We start from the raw sequence: 18,741 nt of genomic DNA, 5'->3' as shown, positions 1-18,741 counted from the left end.
GTCATTCATTACCGGAATCCTACTCGGAATACCACAGACAAGGTTAGACTTTTCGGATCCCCATGAATGCCGCCATCTATCTAGCTTATACCACGAAGATTCTGTTGGGGAATCTAAGAGATACGCATTCAAGCTCGGTTGCATGTAGAACGGAAGTGGTTGTCAATCACGTGCGTTCATGAGTGAGAATGATAATGAGGGTTACTTATCATCACATTTATCATGTTCTTGGGTACGAATGAATATCTTGGAATAAGAATAAGATAGAAACCGAATAAGAGAAAATAGAATTGCATTGATACTTGAGGTACAGCAGAGCTTCACACCCTTAATCTATGGTGTGCAGAAACTCCACCGTTGAAAATACATAAGTGAAAGGTTCAGGCATGGCCGAATGGCCAGCCCCCTAAAACGTGATCAATAGCCTCTTAAGATGAAGAATAAAACAAAACTGAGACCAAAGATGAAACGTGGTCAAAAGATGTCTAATACAATAGTTAAATGTCCTATATATACTAGACTAGCTACTAGGGTTTACATGAGTAAGTAATTGATGCATAAATCCACTTCTGGGGCCTACTTGGTGTGTGTTTGGGTTGAGCTTGATCTATCCACGAGCTGAGGCTTCTTTTGGAGTTGAACGCCAAGTTGTAACGTGTTTTGGGCGTTCAACTCTGGATCATGACGTTTTTCTGGCGTTTAACTCCAGACAGCAGAACGCCAAGTTACGTCGTCAATTTCCGAATAAAGTATGGACTATTATATATTGCTGGAAAGCTCTGGATGTCTACTTTCCAACGCCGTTGAGAGTGCGCCATTTGGAGTTCTGTAGCTCCAGAAAATTCATTTCGAGTGCAGGGAGGTCAGATTCCAACAGCATCAGCAGTCCTTTTGTGAGCCTTTTTTTAGAGTTTTGCTCAAGTCCCTCAATTTCAGCCAGAAATTACCTGAAATCACAGAAAAACACACAAACTCATAGTAAAGTCCAGAAATGTGAATTTAACATAAAAACTAATGAAAACATCCCTAAAAGTAGCTTGAACTTACTAAAAACTGCCTAAAAACAATGCCAAAAAGCGTATAAATTATCCGCTCATCAATATGATGCAGAGATTATGATATGTGATTGATGGACAACTTTTTGTAGTAACCACGAATTTTACTTTCAGGCCGGTTGCTCTTTCCCAATTTTTTTATGGTGAATTTTGGTCTGAACTGCCAGATGAGATTAGATTTGTCGATTTCTCGGGCCGTCAGTTCACCATGCTGCTCTACAGGACTCCTTCTCGTAATAGTGGGAGGGTTGCCTCAATTAATTAATGCCTATACCATCAAGGGAAGATGCTGGTTCTTTATGGCCTATGTCAGTAATGCCGAGTTCGTTATTTTCCATGTGCTAGATGTGAATGCACGTTTCGCAGATGCCAGAGTATCCTCGGACGACCATTTTGCTGTAGCTGAACTATTAGAGAATATTTATAGCAATTTCGCCGCTTATTTTGTGCCCACTTTGCGTGATGATGAGGATTTGTTGCTACCAGATTCAATCCATTCTAATTTGGCTTCAGCAATATATCCCAAGGGTGATACATACACCATCCAGTTCGCATCAACCATACAAAATTTGCCCATGCTGTCGTTGCTTCTGGAAATCTACTTGACTTTTGTTACTTCTTTTGTTGCCAAATCTCTTGACTATCGCGCTTTTGCTTCAATGCTCGGTCATTATTCACTTGCGTACCCCGGAGCACTGCACAGCTTGCTACCAAACCGTAAGGCTGTTGTTGTCGACAAAAAAATTACAAAATACCAAGCTGACGAGTATATTCTGGTAAGAATTTAATCAGTCGTTCTGTGTTTCTGTGTTTGGTTTATGTCAATTTTTGTCCTCCATGTCTACATCTAGGTAGTCACAATATCCTATTCATTCTTAGACCATTTTCTTTCATTTGTTTTGTAGACCCTCCCAATCAGTTTTGTTCAAAGGGCTTTCGGGATAAAACCTGATCAAGTCGACGTTGTCGATGATGCTGGTGTGTGTTACAAGGTCGATGTTCGCTCCAAGCCCAATCGGCCCCGAGAGTGCTATTTTGGTAGGGGCTGGAGGCCTTTTAGTCAGCAGCGCATGCTTCGAACGGGAAGCATCATAAGACTAATGGTTTATTCCCTCAAGAACTGGTGTGTGCATTGTCATGTCCTGTGTATTTGATGTTTTGTTCCTTGAAGTCAAATTCTGTGCTTCCACCGTCAAATATCAAACTTGGTGTTTCAGCAATGTGTCATATTAATTGTCATATGTGCTACTGGTTAACTCATGAATTTATAGAAATTAAATTTAGTGGTCGGATATAATTAAGATAAATTTTATTCATATCCAGTCAAAAATACTTTCCATTTTCTACATACTCTTGGACAATGCTATCTATAGAATCGGATGTGATTCTGCTGCGTTAATGGTGGGAAAAATTTGAATTTTTGTTACTAATTTATGAAATAGCATCATGTTACATCTGTATATAGCCTATAGGGTCGCACTTTTACACTTTTTGGTTTATCGGAGATGCCTCACCATTATGGTTTCGAAAAATTAGATCTATAATACTCTTCACAACTTTTGATTCCTTTAAGTAATATTATATCCATCTTGCATCAAAGAAAAATTATTTTGATAGAATAACCCATTAACCAAATTTTTACTCTTTTTATATTAAAGATTGCGTACAAAAAACCATTTAACTAATTATTTTTTATTCATTAGATTGCATTTTTTACAACATTCAATAATTAGTATTTTTTTCTTAAAAACCCTTCAATAATTTTTAAATTATTAACTTATAACTTGAAGAATTTTTTTTATAATTATTTTTTTTGTTTGTGTGTATTATTTTTACATGAGATCAAAAAAACCTTTATGATTATTTTTTTCCATAATAGCGTCTATACATTAATTCTTTTATACATTAACAGGGGTCAGATCCTTTTATTTCAATGTTACAATAATGTTTTTCAGTATCACCCAATGAGTTGTATAATGGTTAAAAAAATAACCCACACAACCTGGATAAATCTTAATTTATGAAATATTTCTTTCTTATAATTCCATTCACAGATTGTTATTGTCATTAGTATTTAATTCCCGTGTTGTCATATGGGACAGGCATGTCCGACTAACTCACTAAGTATTCAGCCTGTGCTCGCTTTCACCTAGAACAGTGAAGTCCTTTTTCGTTATGACCTTTGCTCTCTCTAGATTAATTCATTTCATCTTTTGGTTATTACCTCAGCCTTATAATCAAGAATATCTGGGAGCCTTTTGTTGGATTTTGTTAAAAAATATACCTTATGCGAAAAATCTTAGCCTACCGTCTAAGGACATTCACACATATCGCTATTCGCGAGCATCTGATAAACCCCATTTGTAAGGTTTATCTTGTGCTTGATTTAGGGGATTTTATCACCTTTTACCCACATTTACTCAATGAAATAGCATGGTTTTGTATATTCTCCTTTAATTGTGCTTAAGAGTGAAAACATGCTTTTTAGGTCATAAAATAGCTAAATGTAATTTACCTTGATTCCATTAGATGCCTTGATATATTTGTTAAGTGATTTCAGATTTAGGAGGCAAAGATTAGACCAAGGGAATGAAGAAAAAGCATGTAAAGTTGGAGAACTCATTAAGAAATGATGGAACCAAAAAGCTGTCAAGCCTGACCTCTTCGCACTTAATTGACCATAACTTGAGCTACAGAAGTCCAAATGATGCGGTTCTATATGGGTTAGAAAGCTAACATCCGGGGCTTCAAAACGATATAAGATTTGCCATAGTTGCTACATGTATGGTGGCGCGCACGCGCATAGTACGCGCACGCACCGTTGCTGCCACCTAGTTCACTTAAAGCAAAACGTGGCCAGCGATTTTAGAAGCCTTGTGGGCCCAATCCAACTCATTTCTGATGCTATTTAAGCCAGGGATTGAAGGGGGAATGAACATACTCTCATACTTTAGATGTTGGTTACCATTAGTTTATAGTTTAGTTTTAGAAGTAGTTTCTAGAGAGAGAAGCTCTCACTTCTCTCTAGGATTAGGATTAGGATTAGATTTAGTTCTTAGATCTAGAGTTTAATTCATCTTCTTATACTTCTATCTTCTCAATTCTTTGTTGCTACATTCATCTTCTTCTATTCTTTTGTTGAAATTTCCTTTATGTTGTTCTTATATTTTGTTGTAGATCTACTTTTGTTCCTCCTATTCTCTTTCAATTCAATAAGAGGTAATTCATAATAATTGTGTTCATTTGATTTGTTGTTGTTTAATTCCTTGCAATTGAGTAGTGTAGATTTACTTTTCTTGCAATTTTACTATGCTTTCCTTTTATGCCTTCCAAGTGTTTGATGAAATGCTTGGTTGGATTTTAGAATAGAATTTTATGCTCTTGGCTTGGAGAGGTAACTTAGGAACTCTTGAGTTACTAATGTCCAAGTGATTGATGATTGGAGCCATTGACTCTAGTTCTCACTAATTGAATTAGTGGAGAGTTAGGACTTATGGACTAGGATTGATATAGCTCATTTGACTTTCCTTTACTACTAGTTAGAGGATGATTTAATGAGATTAATCCTTGCCAATTCTCATATTGTGGTTAGTGATTAGGATAGAGATCCTTGACCACCAACCCTTGCCAAGACCTTTTTAGGCCTTAGTTTACTTTCTTGCCATTTATCTTTCATGTTTCTTATTAAAACCCCAAAAATAACTCACAACCAATAACAAAACACTTCATTACAATTCCTAGGGAGAACGACCCGAGGTTTGAATACTTCGGTTTATAAATTTAGGGGTTTGTTTTAGTGACAAACAACTTTTTGTATGAAAGGATTATTGTTTGGTTTAGAAACTATACTTTACAACGAGATTTCATTAGTGAAATTCTAAACCGTCAAAAATCCAATCATCAACATCCTAACACAATGTCAAGTCTTTCTGCCCAGTGTGCGTTCATCGCTCTAAGTCAATAGCTGTGTCGCTAATTCCTACATTCAATGTATACATCGGTAGGTTTTGACCGCCATCTCCCAATTCTGCAAGGTTTGCCCTAACCTCACCTGCTTCGCCTACTTTTCGACTCCTTGCTCAGTGCAACGAAAAAATCAAACACGAATTTTGGTTATTCCTTGGCATTACCCTTTTCTCACGAGGTCTTCAGACCCAAACTTATTTAATTAGTTATTTAATTTAATTAGTTATAGTTATGCAGATGCATGTGAATATATTTGTTTTAGCCTTCAAGCCACTGCAAACATGGTTATCGAGATGGAGAGTATATTAGGATATATGCGTATATGCGTATTAATAACACCCATATTATAATAACAACCATATAATATAATATATAATATAATATAATAATATAATATAACATAATTGCTCGATCAAATTAAATGGCTAACATTTAAATTGTATCTCAAGTCAAGGTTTCAACTTTTTCATTCATGGGTTTATTTAAATGTTGTCTCAGCACCGTCAGACGGTGTGGACCGCAATCATGTTTCCAGTATGGTAAATGGCCCTTGGTTAATGCTGGGACCTCGTGCCCTGTAAATTCTTCTCTTCCTTTCAACATGCTTCCACACTTACTTGCTCCGCATCTTTTATACTGGTCCGTTTTAAATCGTCGTTTTCTTCTGTCACTGATATTTATTGTGATTGCTATTGCTATTGCTATAGGCACATGTGTTAAAGCTTTGCCTTGACTTCCTTAGATTTATTCGTCACCAGGCATGACATAATTCTAACATAAGTTCTTCTGATTTCAGCCTATTTTTTTGTCTCTCTAACTCTTATGTCGTCATTTTCATGAGATATGCTTAGTATTCTTTTGTCTTCCTTCGTGGCACCTTGGTAACAAATTGAGCTTTTGTACGTGTGCGATTTATTTTCTTTAATTATAGTGAGCGTTAACGTCTATATATATGGTATATGTTACAAATTTTGCATACCCATCTTATATGTTTATTTATAGATTTATAGATTTCTAGATGTGTCCCTGTGTATATAGATTGTCATATGTCATGTATATATGTATATATGTGTGTGTATGTGTGTGTGTGTGTGTGTGTGTGTCCGTGTGTTTGTCTGTGTCTCAGCATGTTTCTCAATTTTTATGACTCTCATTAGTAGATCTTCCCTGTGCAGAAACTGGTTTTGGGTTTCCTCCGTCGAATTTTTTCCCATGTTATTTTTTTAAATTTGCATTGATTCTTAACATTGCCCCACATCCATGAGAATCTGTCTTTCTGGGTACGTGGTTCTGAGTGGGTAAGGGAGAATAATGCACACTCGGTAACATGTCTCGAGCTGATAACTGTTATGATTCCCAAATTGTTTGTCATCCATTTCATTTTTTGTATGTGATAGGTATAAACATGTGGCACAGTGTTGTTATTGTTGCTTTGTTGACATGGTCTTGTGATTTCTGCATATCTTTTACTATCGCAGCACACATGTTTAATATATTTTCCTCCGCGTCTTGAGTAAACCATTCACTGATTAGCATTAAAAACTTTATAGTGTATATTATATACTTAATATACCTAATATACTTAAAATATATACACGTAATACTTAATATACTTATATAGTTATATACTTAAATACTAATATAGTTATGCACTTATATTTATACGTATGCCTCTAATTACCATGATCATCGTTTTGTGTTCGTTTTTTTCCGAATATTTTAATAGATAAGATCCTTGTGAGGCAAATAATTAAACATTACTTCATAATTGTTGTTATCAAAAAGGAAGTTCATACTTGGCGTCATTCTTATGATATGCATAATTGGTGTTATATTTTTTTTTGCTTTCTTTGTTCCCCTTTTGATGTGGATTGTGTTTTTTCGTGTGTAATTGTGTCTCCTCATATAGATTTTCTTTAATTAATTTCTAGAATTCTCTACAGTTAATCAGGTCCCCAGCTCATATTTTCATTTAAAGTTTGTCCAAGACCCAAATCCACTCCCCCAGATGGATCAGACTTTTGATTATGTTAAAGACCTTTCTCTTATTTTGGAAAAGAACTAGAGCATTAAAGTAAGGATTTTGAGAATGTGGAAGGTTCCGTCATATAAAAAGAGTTACTCCCAACCTTCAATGGAGTTGGTTGTACTTGACAGAGAGGTACGTTTCCACCTTTTTTTACATCATGTATGTTATTCACCTTGGATGTTCGTCACCTCTGTGAAATCAGCCGTCTCTTTATTTTTTGTTCCATCGTTGTCAGGGATCTCGAATCCATTGTTTCATTCGGTCCTTCCATTACCGTCTTTTTGAACCGATCCTTGAGGAGGGCAAGGTGTTTGTTGTGGCCAACTTCATAATGGACTCAAACACATAGAAATACAAGCCCACTAAGCATAGTATGCGGATCATATTTAAGGAGGACACATTGGTCTCGAGTGCTGATGACATGGATATTCCAATTGAGTCATTTGATTTCGTGGAAACCAAGGAAATCCTATCTTCGGTTAGGGATGACTTATTTCTTATTGGTATGCTCTTTGATGTCCTCATTGTGTCACCCACATTTAGGTCATTTCCCTAGAAGATCATTTATTTGTCTCTTCCAACTGTTTGTTAATGCTCGCTTATCCTGTGATTATTTGGCGCATATTTTGTTGGTCTTCTGTCCGCAAAGAGTGACTTGATTCCTTCCGAAAAAACCCCAAAAGTCACACTATATGAAAATTGAGCTTGATGATCTGAGGTAAGTCTTTCCTTCTTATTGTGTATAAAAATCTGGATACCTTATTCATGCCTCAATCCATACTTACCTCTGATTGTGTTGTTTAATGATTATAACTGTTCTACGTAAATCGCGATAAAAAATGCATGTGGACCCAAAAGTGGCAGTGAGAAGCTATCATGCACCTTGTGGGAAATTTATGCATCTGAATCGGTCACTCTTCTTGATGCCAACAAGGCCACTGAATATATAATCGTGCTCCAATTTACGAAGATGAAGTTCTACAATGGTATATTTAAAATTTCCCAATTAGCAAGGAACCTGCTTCTATGTAACCAAGTATTTGTCTAATCAAATTTAATTTTGTTTCAGGTGTGATGACTATCACCAACACAAACTACACCACAAGGCTCATGGTGAATGCTGACCTTGAAGTGGTTAAGAAATTCGGCCAAAAGTCCGGTTCTTTAACAAAGGCTTTCGTTTTTGTTCACCAATCTTTAACAAGCAACTTAATGCATTCATATATTGGTTGTGATATGGTGATGTTGTTAATTTTTTCATGCAAAGCTGATTGGACTTGGTAGCAAGCATAGCACCAGCGTTGATGTTATAGGCCGGGTAGTCAAGCATTCTCCTTCTGAAGATTTTCTCAGCCTTACACCGTATGCACCCATACATCAGATAAAGCAAACGGTTGAGGTGTGTTCATTGTGTGCTTCAAATTTTATGATAGTTTTCCAACATCCATTTACATATATTCTTTGTGGAAACCATCATGATACAGTTGAATACGTGAGTTCCATGTTTTCATGCGATACACTGCTCTTTACAGGAATTCTTTAAAATTATTCTCCATCATGCATTTTGTTTATTTCATTGTGGTTATTTTTTTCTGTAGAAATCAACTTACGTGACCTGTGGTACGGTCATCAACATTGACAGAGATCATGCATGGTGGTACAAGGCTTGTAGGCAATGCACCTAGGGACTGGAGACACTTACTAGCCAATTTTATTGTGCAAAATGCGATGTTTACTCTTCAGTTTTTGTTGCGAGGTTGGTTTCCATTCGTGTGTGGTTATTTTGTTCCTGTGACGTCTCCTTATAGTCAAGAACTTTAGTTGTTTTTTTTTTGTTTGATGCTTTACTAGATTTGTGGTCGGTCACATCAAACAGACATGTTGCAATTCTGTGTTTGTGGTTGAATCTGGTCAGAGCATTTGTTGCATCATCAACATGCCCCCTTTTTTTATGCATTTTTCTTTGTGCATGGAGGTTTTACATTCAGGTTCGTGTTGTTGATGATTCAGATACAGCAACCTTTGTTCTCTTTGAGAATTCTGCCTCAAAGTTCTTAGGTCTATATGCTGCTGACATCCTCACCAGCCTACTTGCTAAGGTTCATCATTTGTTGTTTGTTTCCTTTTGGCCTGAGATTTTGTGAACTCTTTGACTGCCGACTAACTGACTTCTTATCTTGCACAAACAGGGTTATGGAAGAGACCATTTCCCAGAGGAGCTGAATGCACTGATTGGGAAGACACTCCTTTTCAAGCTTACTATTAGGCATGATAGCCTAAGTAAATTTCAGGCGTGCGTGATCACTGTCTCTAGGATATGTTTTGATCCGGAAATTATAGCTTCACTTGTTTTAGAAAAGAACATTAAATTGGGACGGGTCTTTGATTAATACACAAAGACCTTTCAATTAGCATTGGGTATTCAACTGTTACTGCTTTTTGTGTTCCTTAACACTTTACAATCTGATTCTCATCTGTTCCAGGATGCATTGCAGAAGTTGACCACTGCAACGGGTGATCGTAGTGGCAAATTGATTCAGACTGGGAGCATAGGTGGCGTTGCTGGGTTCCACCATCCCTCCGAGCACCAAAGCCACAGCTGTTTCTGAGGTTGGCGCTGACCACGTGGTTACACATACTCCTGTAAAGCGGATGTGCATCAGATCCGATGATGACCTCTCCTCTCGTGCCTCATTCTCAGCATCCAAGAGTCTTCTGCCTGCTTTTGAGAGGTGCATCCCAGGGAATGCCACGGATCCTATTGCAGAGGATATGTGAGCCGGTCATCCCTCCATCTCAGAGCTTCAAATAAAAATAAAGCCAACCCAACTGCTTGGCGTTAAATAAAGCGCTCTGACTCTTTCATTTTATGAACTTGATATCGACTTAGTTAACATTCCTAATGTTGCGTTCACAGTTGGCATTTATTTTTACATGTTCACATTAGCAATGTGTCTCCCACGTTAACATGCTGCTACATCGTCTCATTGTCATCATTGTTATTTAGTTTGCTCGATCACAGTGTTAGATCTCATGGCTGGTCTTGGTTGGGCTTTTAGCCTGGTTTGGATTGAGATGCCAAGTATTGATCCTACCGTTAGTTTATACGCTGTTCTATTTATGCTTCCATGTGGTATTGTAAACTCCTTCAGATGTTATGTCACTTCTTCACTTGGTTAGCAAAATCTTACTGATGTGGTGAACAGCTTAGAGTTCCTTTTTTCTATTTGTGTGTTCTCATATCATTGCAACCAGATGATTGTATGCCATTAAACATGGAATTTTACGAGTTGGATTTGCTTATTCACGTTGCTTTCTTATGCCATGGGGGTTTTTTTTTTCAACTGGGGTGCTATTAGAGGTTAAGCTCATTTTTTTGGAGATTAGTTATGCGGTAACCGCGTTCGGTTACCTCATTAGTGGAGCTCTGTATGAAGCATGGGACTTGTGTATGAAACAGTGTGCTCATTCCCATACTCTCTTTGTTAATTATTTCCTAATAACTATTGATAGTGTTTGGTTTTCTGGAGTTTCGTCATCACAGCATGAACGACAAGCCATTTCAGTTGCGCCCCACACTTTCCCACCTTGATGTATCTGTTCTGTGCATAATGATAGATTTATCACCAAGCAGTTCCTTCCAATGCATTCCCCGGAGCTTAATGCAAATTAGTTGGATGCATAGGTTTCTTCTTCCATCCTTCAAAATATCACGAACATTAGTCATACCTAATCAATAACCACCCAGCATAACGCATGATAGAGTTACGTACGACAAGAAGTTTTGCCTTTCATTTTTACTGCATAAAAAAGATATATCTCCTTAAACAGATTGCGATTCAACAATAATGTCACATTAATTGAACTATTCAATTTGCATTAGCCTCTTCAAACACACACGTCGCAATATGATTTGCGCCATCCTCCTTACTTTGTGAAGACACACCATATTTATAAGTACTTACATTTCCCCAATAGTGCCAGCAGATTTATCTTTAAATAGAAATCCCATTTTTTCCTATATTGTGTGTGTAGATTGTATGCTTCCACGTTAGAGTATTGTCAAGATTTGTAGATACTTAGGTGGGATAAAATAGACCAAGCGGTTTTAATTTTCAACTAATTCAAAGATAAAAAAATCTTATTTATAAGCAAGGCTATCTTATACCTTATCAGTAGTAGGTTTTATTCTTCTGTTGTTTATTTATGTCCTGCCTTCTGCTAGGATTTCGATTTCAAGTCAGTTTATTACCAATTTATGGCAGTGCTAATAAATTGTAATTAAGCACAAAAAGATTAATGAAAAATTCCATTTACCTACACACATGAAAGATGTTTGCATGCTTCAGCACTCCAAATTCTTGCCCAACAGTTGATTGTCATATTCTAGGAGGTAGAGAAAATTAGTTTGGATACAAATTAATATCTTATATCGAACAATCATTCTTAAAATATTAAAATATGATATTTTAACCAAAGAGATTTTCCCTCATGTTGAGATAAAGCTAAAATATTCTTATCACATCTTTTATATGAACAATGCACATTTCACACTATTCCTTTTGAGCTTGCATAATAAGTTGCACGGCCCATTTTGCAGATTAAGTTAAAACACAGTGCATTACTTCTATTCTCTAAAAAAAACCACTCTAATTCTTTCCTGTGGCACATTTGTTTGTATACCAGAACTCACTAAACATTCATTTTTCGTTATTTGCTCCCCTTACATATAGCAGCTATGTGGTGAGTAGTCATACCGAACTGGTGTTTACTTGGACTCATGTTTCCATGTTCCAGTACTCCTTTTTATGTAACAAATAAGTGTAACTATCATTCTGCAATTACAATTTTTCCCTATCAGCTAACTTCCTCCTCTCTTTCTTTTGGTCATTTTGAGGTGATCGGTTGACTATGTCTTGAGTTCATTGTATTTTCAATTTGTTTCAGTCGCGGGATGCCAAATTGATCCTTTCCCTTTGTGAAGTGGTCTCTTTTCCTTTAATGGTCAAAGACTAACCAAGTAGCTGAGTACATGTGTCTTTCATAGTCCAAGTTTGACCTCATTTCTGATGCAGATCTTTCGGTCTTCTCCCTTTTTCCCATTCTTTATTGACTTTTATCGTTGCGTGTAGCCTTTGCTGTCTTGCCAAGTTGTGTCCAATTTTACAGTAACAAAATTATTTCACACACCTAAGCTCGCACGGCAACGGCGGATGAATTTGCTGGGTCATAAAAGGCACCGGGTCAACGTGTTGATGAGTCTATCCAGCCCCGAGAATGGTTTGTTAGTCGTTATCCACTGCATAATTTGCTCGATGCTCGTCGTGATTTTTTCATTAGACTTTCTCATTTTGGGCATGATCAACTCTTTCCTCCATGAGAAAGCATGTGGACTTTTGTTGGAAACTTTGCGTGACCCTGAGTTTGCTGGTCTCCTGGTTTATTTATGCATGATTTATAAACTTTCAACTGCGATTTTTTGTTGTTGCAGCTGATCCTAACAAACAGATATATGAGTCCTCCCAAACCGCTATCAGTGTGCTCCAAAAATCATCTGCCATTATTGTCGCAGTCCAAGGTTAGCTTTACTTTGACCTTCGAAGTTGGGTCTCTTTTCTAATTTATTCTTTGGCTAATTGGCTCTCCGCAGAATGTAACGATATTCCCCCACGTGTGATACTCATCGCTAGTATTACTTAGTTGTTGTAATCACTCGTGCTGCTCCGTTTCATTTTTTACATTTTGTTGTTTTTTAAATCCTGCCCCACACCACGGTATTGGCTTGTCCCTCTGCGGATAACACCCTATTTTTCCTTGCAGGTTCCTCACCATGGAACGTACCTAGGTTCGGTGACAAACAAAAGCCTTCCATAACACGTACCACGTAAGTAATGCCCGAATTTGCCATTTCTCTTGAAGCTCTTGAGCGTGGAATTATGCTGCAATTAAACAATTTTTTCGCATAAGCTGGTGCGGTTTTTTTCATCATTAGTATGGGACCTTTTGCCAAGCCTAAACCGCAGCCACGGTTGAACATGGCTCTTGCACCGGATTGTTTCGCCCACTAACTCACAATCGTTTAATTGTTTTGAATTTTGCTCCGACAATTGATAAATGGTTCTCATCAAATACACAGTTCGGTTGGCTATTCCCCTTTGTCCCGGTCTACAAATGTTTATCTGCCTGAGGCTAGCAACGTCCAAGTTGAAGCTTTTGTTGCATCTTCTACTGAACCAGGTGTTATTCTCAATGACTATGATTATGAGTTTATCGTTATTTTGACCTATTCTTGCACACCTGCATAACTTGAATTTGCTTTATTTTATATGTTCACTAGATGTTTGGTCAATTGGGCTACCCATGCAAAGATGTGTTTTTTGTGGGGCAAATATGTGGATGCACGAGCGCCTTGCGAAAGGTGGAGCCAATAACACTATATTATTTGCTATTTGTTGTATGAGTGGAAAGGCCACTCTCCCTTTGTTGCCCGTTCCGCCTCCATTGTTGGGGGTGTTGTTGGATGGTGATGATGAATGAGCTTTGCATTATCAAAAACATATCAGGGCCTTTAATGGTATATTTTCATTCACATCTATGGCTGGGAAGATTCAATACACACTAAACAAGGGTTCTGCTCCCCCCATGTTTGTTATTAATGGCCAAAATTACCATTCAATTATTAGTTTGATGCCATAGTAGTCTAGCAAGCCCAAGTTTGCTCAGCTCTATTTTTATGATATGGAAAATGAAGTCCAGAACATGATTGACACAATTGGGTGAGTTGGTTGTACTGATCGTCTGTTGATATTTTAATATGTATATTATATGATTCCGGTGTGACCTTTCTTTATCTTGATGTATTTTATATTTGGTTTAATGTAGCCTGTCTTATCAACACAAATCTATAGATCAGACCATTGTGGCCGACCTCAGCAGCATGCTTGATTCCCACAATTCTCTTGCTAAGTCTTTTCGATATGCTAGGCAAATGTTCGCTGATGATTCAACCACTCCGCTACAGCTTCATCTTATTAAGAAGAGGAATACTGATGGTAGAAGATATAATCTACCATCAACGTCTGAAGTTGCTGCTCTTATTGTAGGTGATTTTGATACAGATAACCTTGCGACGGACGTTGTACTTCAGACGCGTTCAAATCAGTTGAAACACATTGATGTTAATCATCCCCAGTACCTTGCACTACAGTACCCCTTGCTTTTTCCGTATGGAGAAGATGGTTTTCAGAGTGATATCTTAATATCTGATGAAAGATCTAAGAAACATTTACATAAGCAAGAAACAATTAACATGAGGGAGTTTTTGTCTTTTTGAATCCAACTGAGAGCGCATGAGTCACAAGTTCTTCTCAAATCAAGACGTTTGTTCCAACAATTTTTGGTTGATAGTTACACTATGGTAGAAGCTGAAAGATTACAATGTCACAGGTTGCACTAGAGCAAGTTTCGCTCCCATCAACTGCAGGGCCTACATGAGTGTCTAATTCATGGTGAGACACAAGCTGCCAGAACTAGCAAACGAGCTATCCTGCTGTCGTCCTTTGTCGGTGGTCTCCGATACATGTACAACAATTGCAAAGATGCGTTTGCTATTTGCAGGTATGCCGGTTACCCTAGTTATTTCATTACTATCACATGTAACCCAGATTGGAACGAGATTAAAGATTGCATTGCGAACTATTCATTAAAGCCAAGTGACAGGCCTGATATCATATCAAGGATTTTCAAGATCAAGTTAGACGCCTTGCTAAAAGACTTAAATGATGGGTCCATGTTCGGAAAGCCTAAAGGAAGTAAGGTTTTTCATTCAGTGTCTTCAAGTTCACGCTAACAGATTAGTCCTTTTTCCATCAATGGTTATTTGTCCCCTAACATATTCTTTTCTTTTTTCCATTTTCTTTGTTTTAGTTGTTTACACAGTTGAATTCCAGAAGCGTGGTCTTCCCCACTGTCACATTTTATTATTTATTTAGCCAGACGAGAAGCCTAGATCATCCGATAATATTGATCATCATATCTCGGCAGAGATACCGACGAACATGGTTCATGGACCCTGTGGGATTTTAAACACGAGTAGCTCGTGTATGGTTAACAGGAAGTGTTCCAAGTTTTATCCAATGTCATTCCGTGAGAAAACCGCCATAGACAGTGTAGGTTTTTCCAAGTATAAATGGTCGGATAATGGTCGTTCAACAAGCAAGAGGAATGTTGACCTCGACAATCAGTTTATTGTCCCGTACAATGCAACATTACTTCTTAAGTATGGATGTCACATAAATGTCGAGTATACTTGCCAAACGTCTGCTATTAAGTATTTGTTCAAGTACGTCCACAAAGGTAATGACCGTGTCACAACTTCATTTCTCCGATCACATGATTCAGCTGATTCTGTTGTCACTGTGGATGAAATCCAAAACTACTATGATTGCCGATATATATCTGCTTGTGAGGCATTCCGGTGGCTATTCGGGTTTAAGATTCAGTTCAAAGAGCCTAACATCATCCGCCATCCATTCCACCTGCTGAATGAACAGAATGTTTTGTATGAAGATCATCAGCTTATTGAGAATGTAATAGAGGTTGCGGTCTCAAAGGATAGTATGTTTATTGGCTGGTTTAAGGCTAACAAGGATTTTGATCTGGCCCGTACACTGACCTAGGAGATGCTGTCATTTTTTGCCTGGGACAAGTAGGGGCATATGTGAAGGCCACGGAAGCAAAGGAATGTGATTGGTCGTCTCACACATATTCCTCATTCGCATGGAAAGAAGTACTACCTTCAATCGAACTATCAAAAAGGGTTCCAGACATTTACTGATGTTCATTCTATTGGTGGCATTGTGTACGATACATTCAAACAAGCCTGTTATGCGCTAGGGTTGTTACAGGACGATAGGGAATTTATCGATGCACTTAATGAAGCCAGTGTGTGGGCTTCACTGAATTATATCAGGAGGTTGTTTGCAATGCTTTTGATGTCAAACAACATGGTCCGCCCGGATATGGTGTGGGAGCAATGTTGGCAACATTATGTAGACAACTCGATGCTTTCTGGAAGACATAACTTGGGTAAACTTTGTAGATTTTTTCCTATCATGTTACTGTGCACCAAAAAATCAGACCAAACAATTTACAAACTACCCTTTTTTCCTCCTCTTGCAGTGTGTTCTGCATTTATTTTTTCCCTATATCATTGTGGCGAATTTGTTTGTGATGTAACTATCTTCCATTTTGATTTTAGGTCTCCAGCGTTCCATTAATGAGATTAAGTCCACCACGCTTGCCAAAATTGAAAAACTTTTGCAGCAGAATGGTAGGAGCCTAAAAGAATTTACTGACATGCCGTTTCCTGATTCTGTTGATTCGACTTAACCTTCCGACACAGTCTTCTTTGATGAGCTCAATTTCAACAGGACAGAGTTGGCAAGTATTTCCGTTGATTTGGTTTCCCGATTGAATCGAGACCAGCGCGTTGCGTTCCACACAATAGCGAATGCAGTTAGTCATGGCGCTGGTGTTTTTTTTTTTTGTTTGTGGATATGGTGGAACTGGTAAGACTTTTCTATGGAATGCACTGTCAGCTTCAATAAGGTCGAAGGATGATATTGTTCTCAACGTGGCATCTAGTGGCATTGCAGCTCTATTTTTTCCTAACGGGCGCACTCCTCATTCACGCTTTAAGGTTCCACTCAGTGTTAACCAGGACTCTATTTGTAATATAAGGCAAGGCACACCCCTCGCGCGTCTTATTTCATCTACAAAATTAATTATATGGGATGAGGCACCTATGTTAACTAAATTTTGCTTTGAAGCGCTCGACAAGTGCCTTAAGAATATTCTTCGTTTTGATCATGGATATAATCCTGATGCTCCATTTGGTGGAAAAATTGTTGTTTTGGGAGGTGATTTCCATCAAATATTGCCTGTGATTCCGTGTGGTTCCCGGGAGGAGATTGTTCATTCGTGTATTAATGCTTCGAACCTGTGGCAATGTTGCCAAGTGTTGCAGTTAACTGAAAACATGAGGCTGGGCCATGGTTCGCGAGATATCCACGGTGTACAATTAGAGGAATTTGCTGAATGGCTGCTTCAAATTGGCGACGGGTTACTCGGAGACAGCACTGATGGCGAATCGGTAATTAGAATACCCGACAACTTACTGCTGGATATTGAGTCTCCATGTCTGCATGATTTGGTGTTGTTCGTTTATCCTGACATTTTACTCCATTCTTCTAGCGTGGATTATTTTAAGAACAGGAGTATATTAGCACCAACACTTGATGTTGTAACTGAAGTAAACAATCATGTGATGTCTTTGATCCATGGCAACGAGAGAGTTTACTTGAGCTCTGATACACTAATTAATGAAGATGGTCACCTGGAATCTGAATTATACACAATGAGTACAGAGTCATTGAATGCGTTGAATTGTTCAAGAATTTCCCAACACCGGTTAGTTCTTAAAATTGGTGTTCCTGTGATGCTTCTTCGCAAAATTGACCAATCCAATAGACTATGCAATGGTACGCGAATGCAGGTTAGACGTCTTGGTGACCACGTCATTGAGTGCATCATATTAGCAAGTCATAATACTGGTGAGGTTGTCTTTATTCCCAAGATGAACATGTCCCCTAATAATGAGACATTACCGATTAGGTTTACTCGACGACAATTTCCGATTGCGCTTTGCTTTGCGATGACCATAAACAAGTTCCAAGGACAAATACGATCAACCGTTGCGGTGTATCTTTCAAGACCTATTTTTACTCATGGTCAGTTTTATGTTGCACTCTCTCGGATCAGTATGCATTTTGGACTGAAGATATTATCTGTTGGTTCTAACGCCACAATTTCAAATCATACTATCAATGTTGTCTATAAAAAAAATTTTACTGACTTACTACCTAACATTCTACCTTAAACGGTATATTTGTCGTGTGGTTCTTTCGTCATCTTCTTGGTAACTATTTCTTTTATGTCCCATGCTTGGCATGGGTCTTAAAACTAGTACCAATTAAATATCAGGTTGGAGTTGGACATGTCAAAGTAGAATAATATGGGGTTGGAGACTTGGAGTCAACAAACACCGGAACACCACACTATTAACCCATAGTTGTAAGAACCAGACCGGACCGGTCGGTTCGACCAGAAAACCGGTGAACCAGACCCATAATCGGTCTGGTTGAGTGATGTAACCGGATAAGGAAGAGAGCCATTTTGAACCGGGTTGAACCGGTTTGGAAATGTTTTTTTTTATTCTTTTTCCAAAACGACGTGGTTTTGGTTTATTTTTTTTAAAAAAAAAAGAAAAGCCCTACGGGCTACCAATCCCCACCCCCACCCCAGTTTCCCCTTTCCCCTTTTCCCCCCAACCCTAACGGCGCCTAAGCCTAACCCTATCAGCCCTCCGCCTCACCTCACTCACCTAGCCCCCAGCCGCCAGCCGCCCGCCGTCATCCTCTTCGTCTCACCGCCGGTCTGAACTCTGAAGGAACCAACTCAACCAAGGGAGTAGGAATAGGATAGATACAGACCCGCCACCCGCGAACTCGCCATTGCCGTGCAGTCGAACTCGCCGTTCCAACGCCGTCGCCCTCGCCCAGTCGCCCTTGCTTTTCCGGTCGAACTCATCGTTGCCTCGCCCTTCTGCTCTGTGACTCTGTCAAATAGGTA

At 38.3% G+C, this 18,741-nt stretch overlaps 1 protein-coding gene across 1 annotated transcript in view; it reads right to left on the bottom strand.

Moving 5' to 3' along the window:
- LOC107460481 (pentatricopeptide repeat-containing protein At3g12770) overlaps nucleotides 1-18,130 on the bottom strand; it is a 90,212-nt gene extending 72,082 nt beyond the window's left edge. The window contains exon 1 of the mRNA XM_052252865.1: nucleotides 18,094-18,130. Coding sequence (XP_052108825.1) covers nucleotides 18,094-18,108 — 15 coding nt within the window. The 5' untranslated portion in view covers nucleotides 18,109-18,130. The remainder of the gene's footprint in view (nucleotides 1-18,093) is intronic.
- Between the last annotated feature and the right edge of the window lie 611 nt (nucleotides 18,131-18,741).

Source organism: Arachis duranensis, chromosome 8, assembly GCF_000817695.3.
Source record: "Arachis duranensis cultivar V14167 chromosome 8, aradu.V14167.gnm2.J7QH, whole genome shotgun sequence".
Taxonomy (NCBI): domain Eukaryota; kingdom Viridiplantae; phylum Streptophyta; class Magnoliopsida; order Fabales; family Fabaceae; genus Arachis; species Arachis duranensis.
The sequence above is the reverse complement of the archived record's forward strand: the minus strand, read 5'-3'. Positions and strand labels throughout refer to the sequence as shown.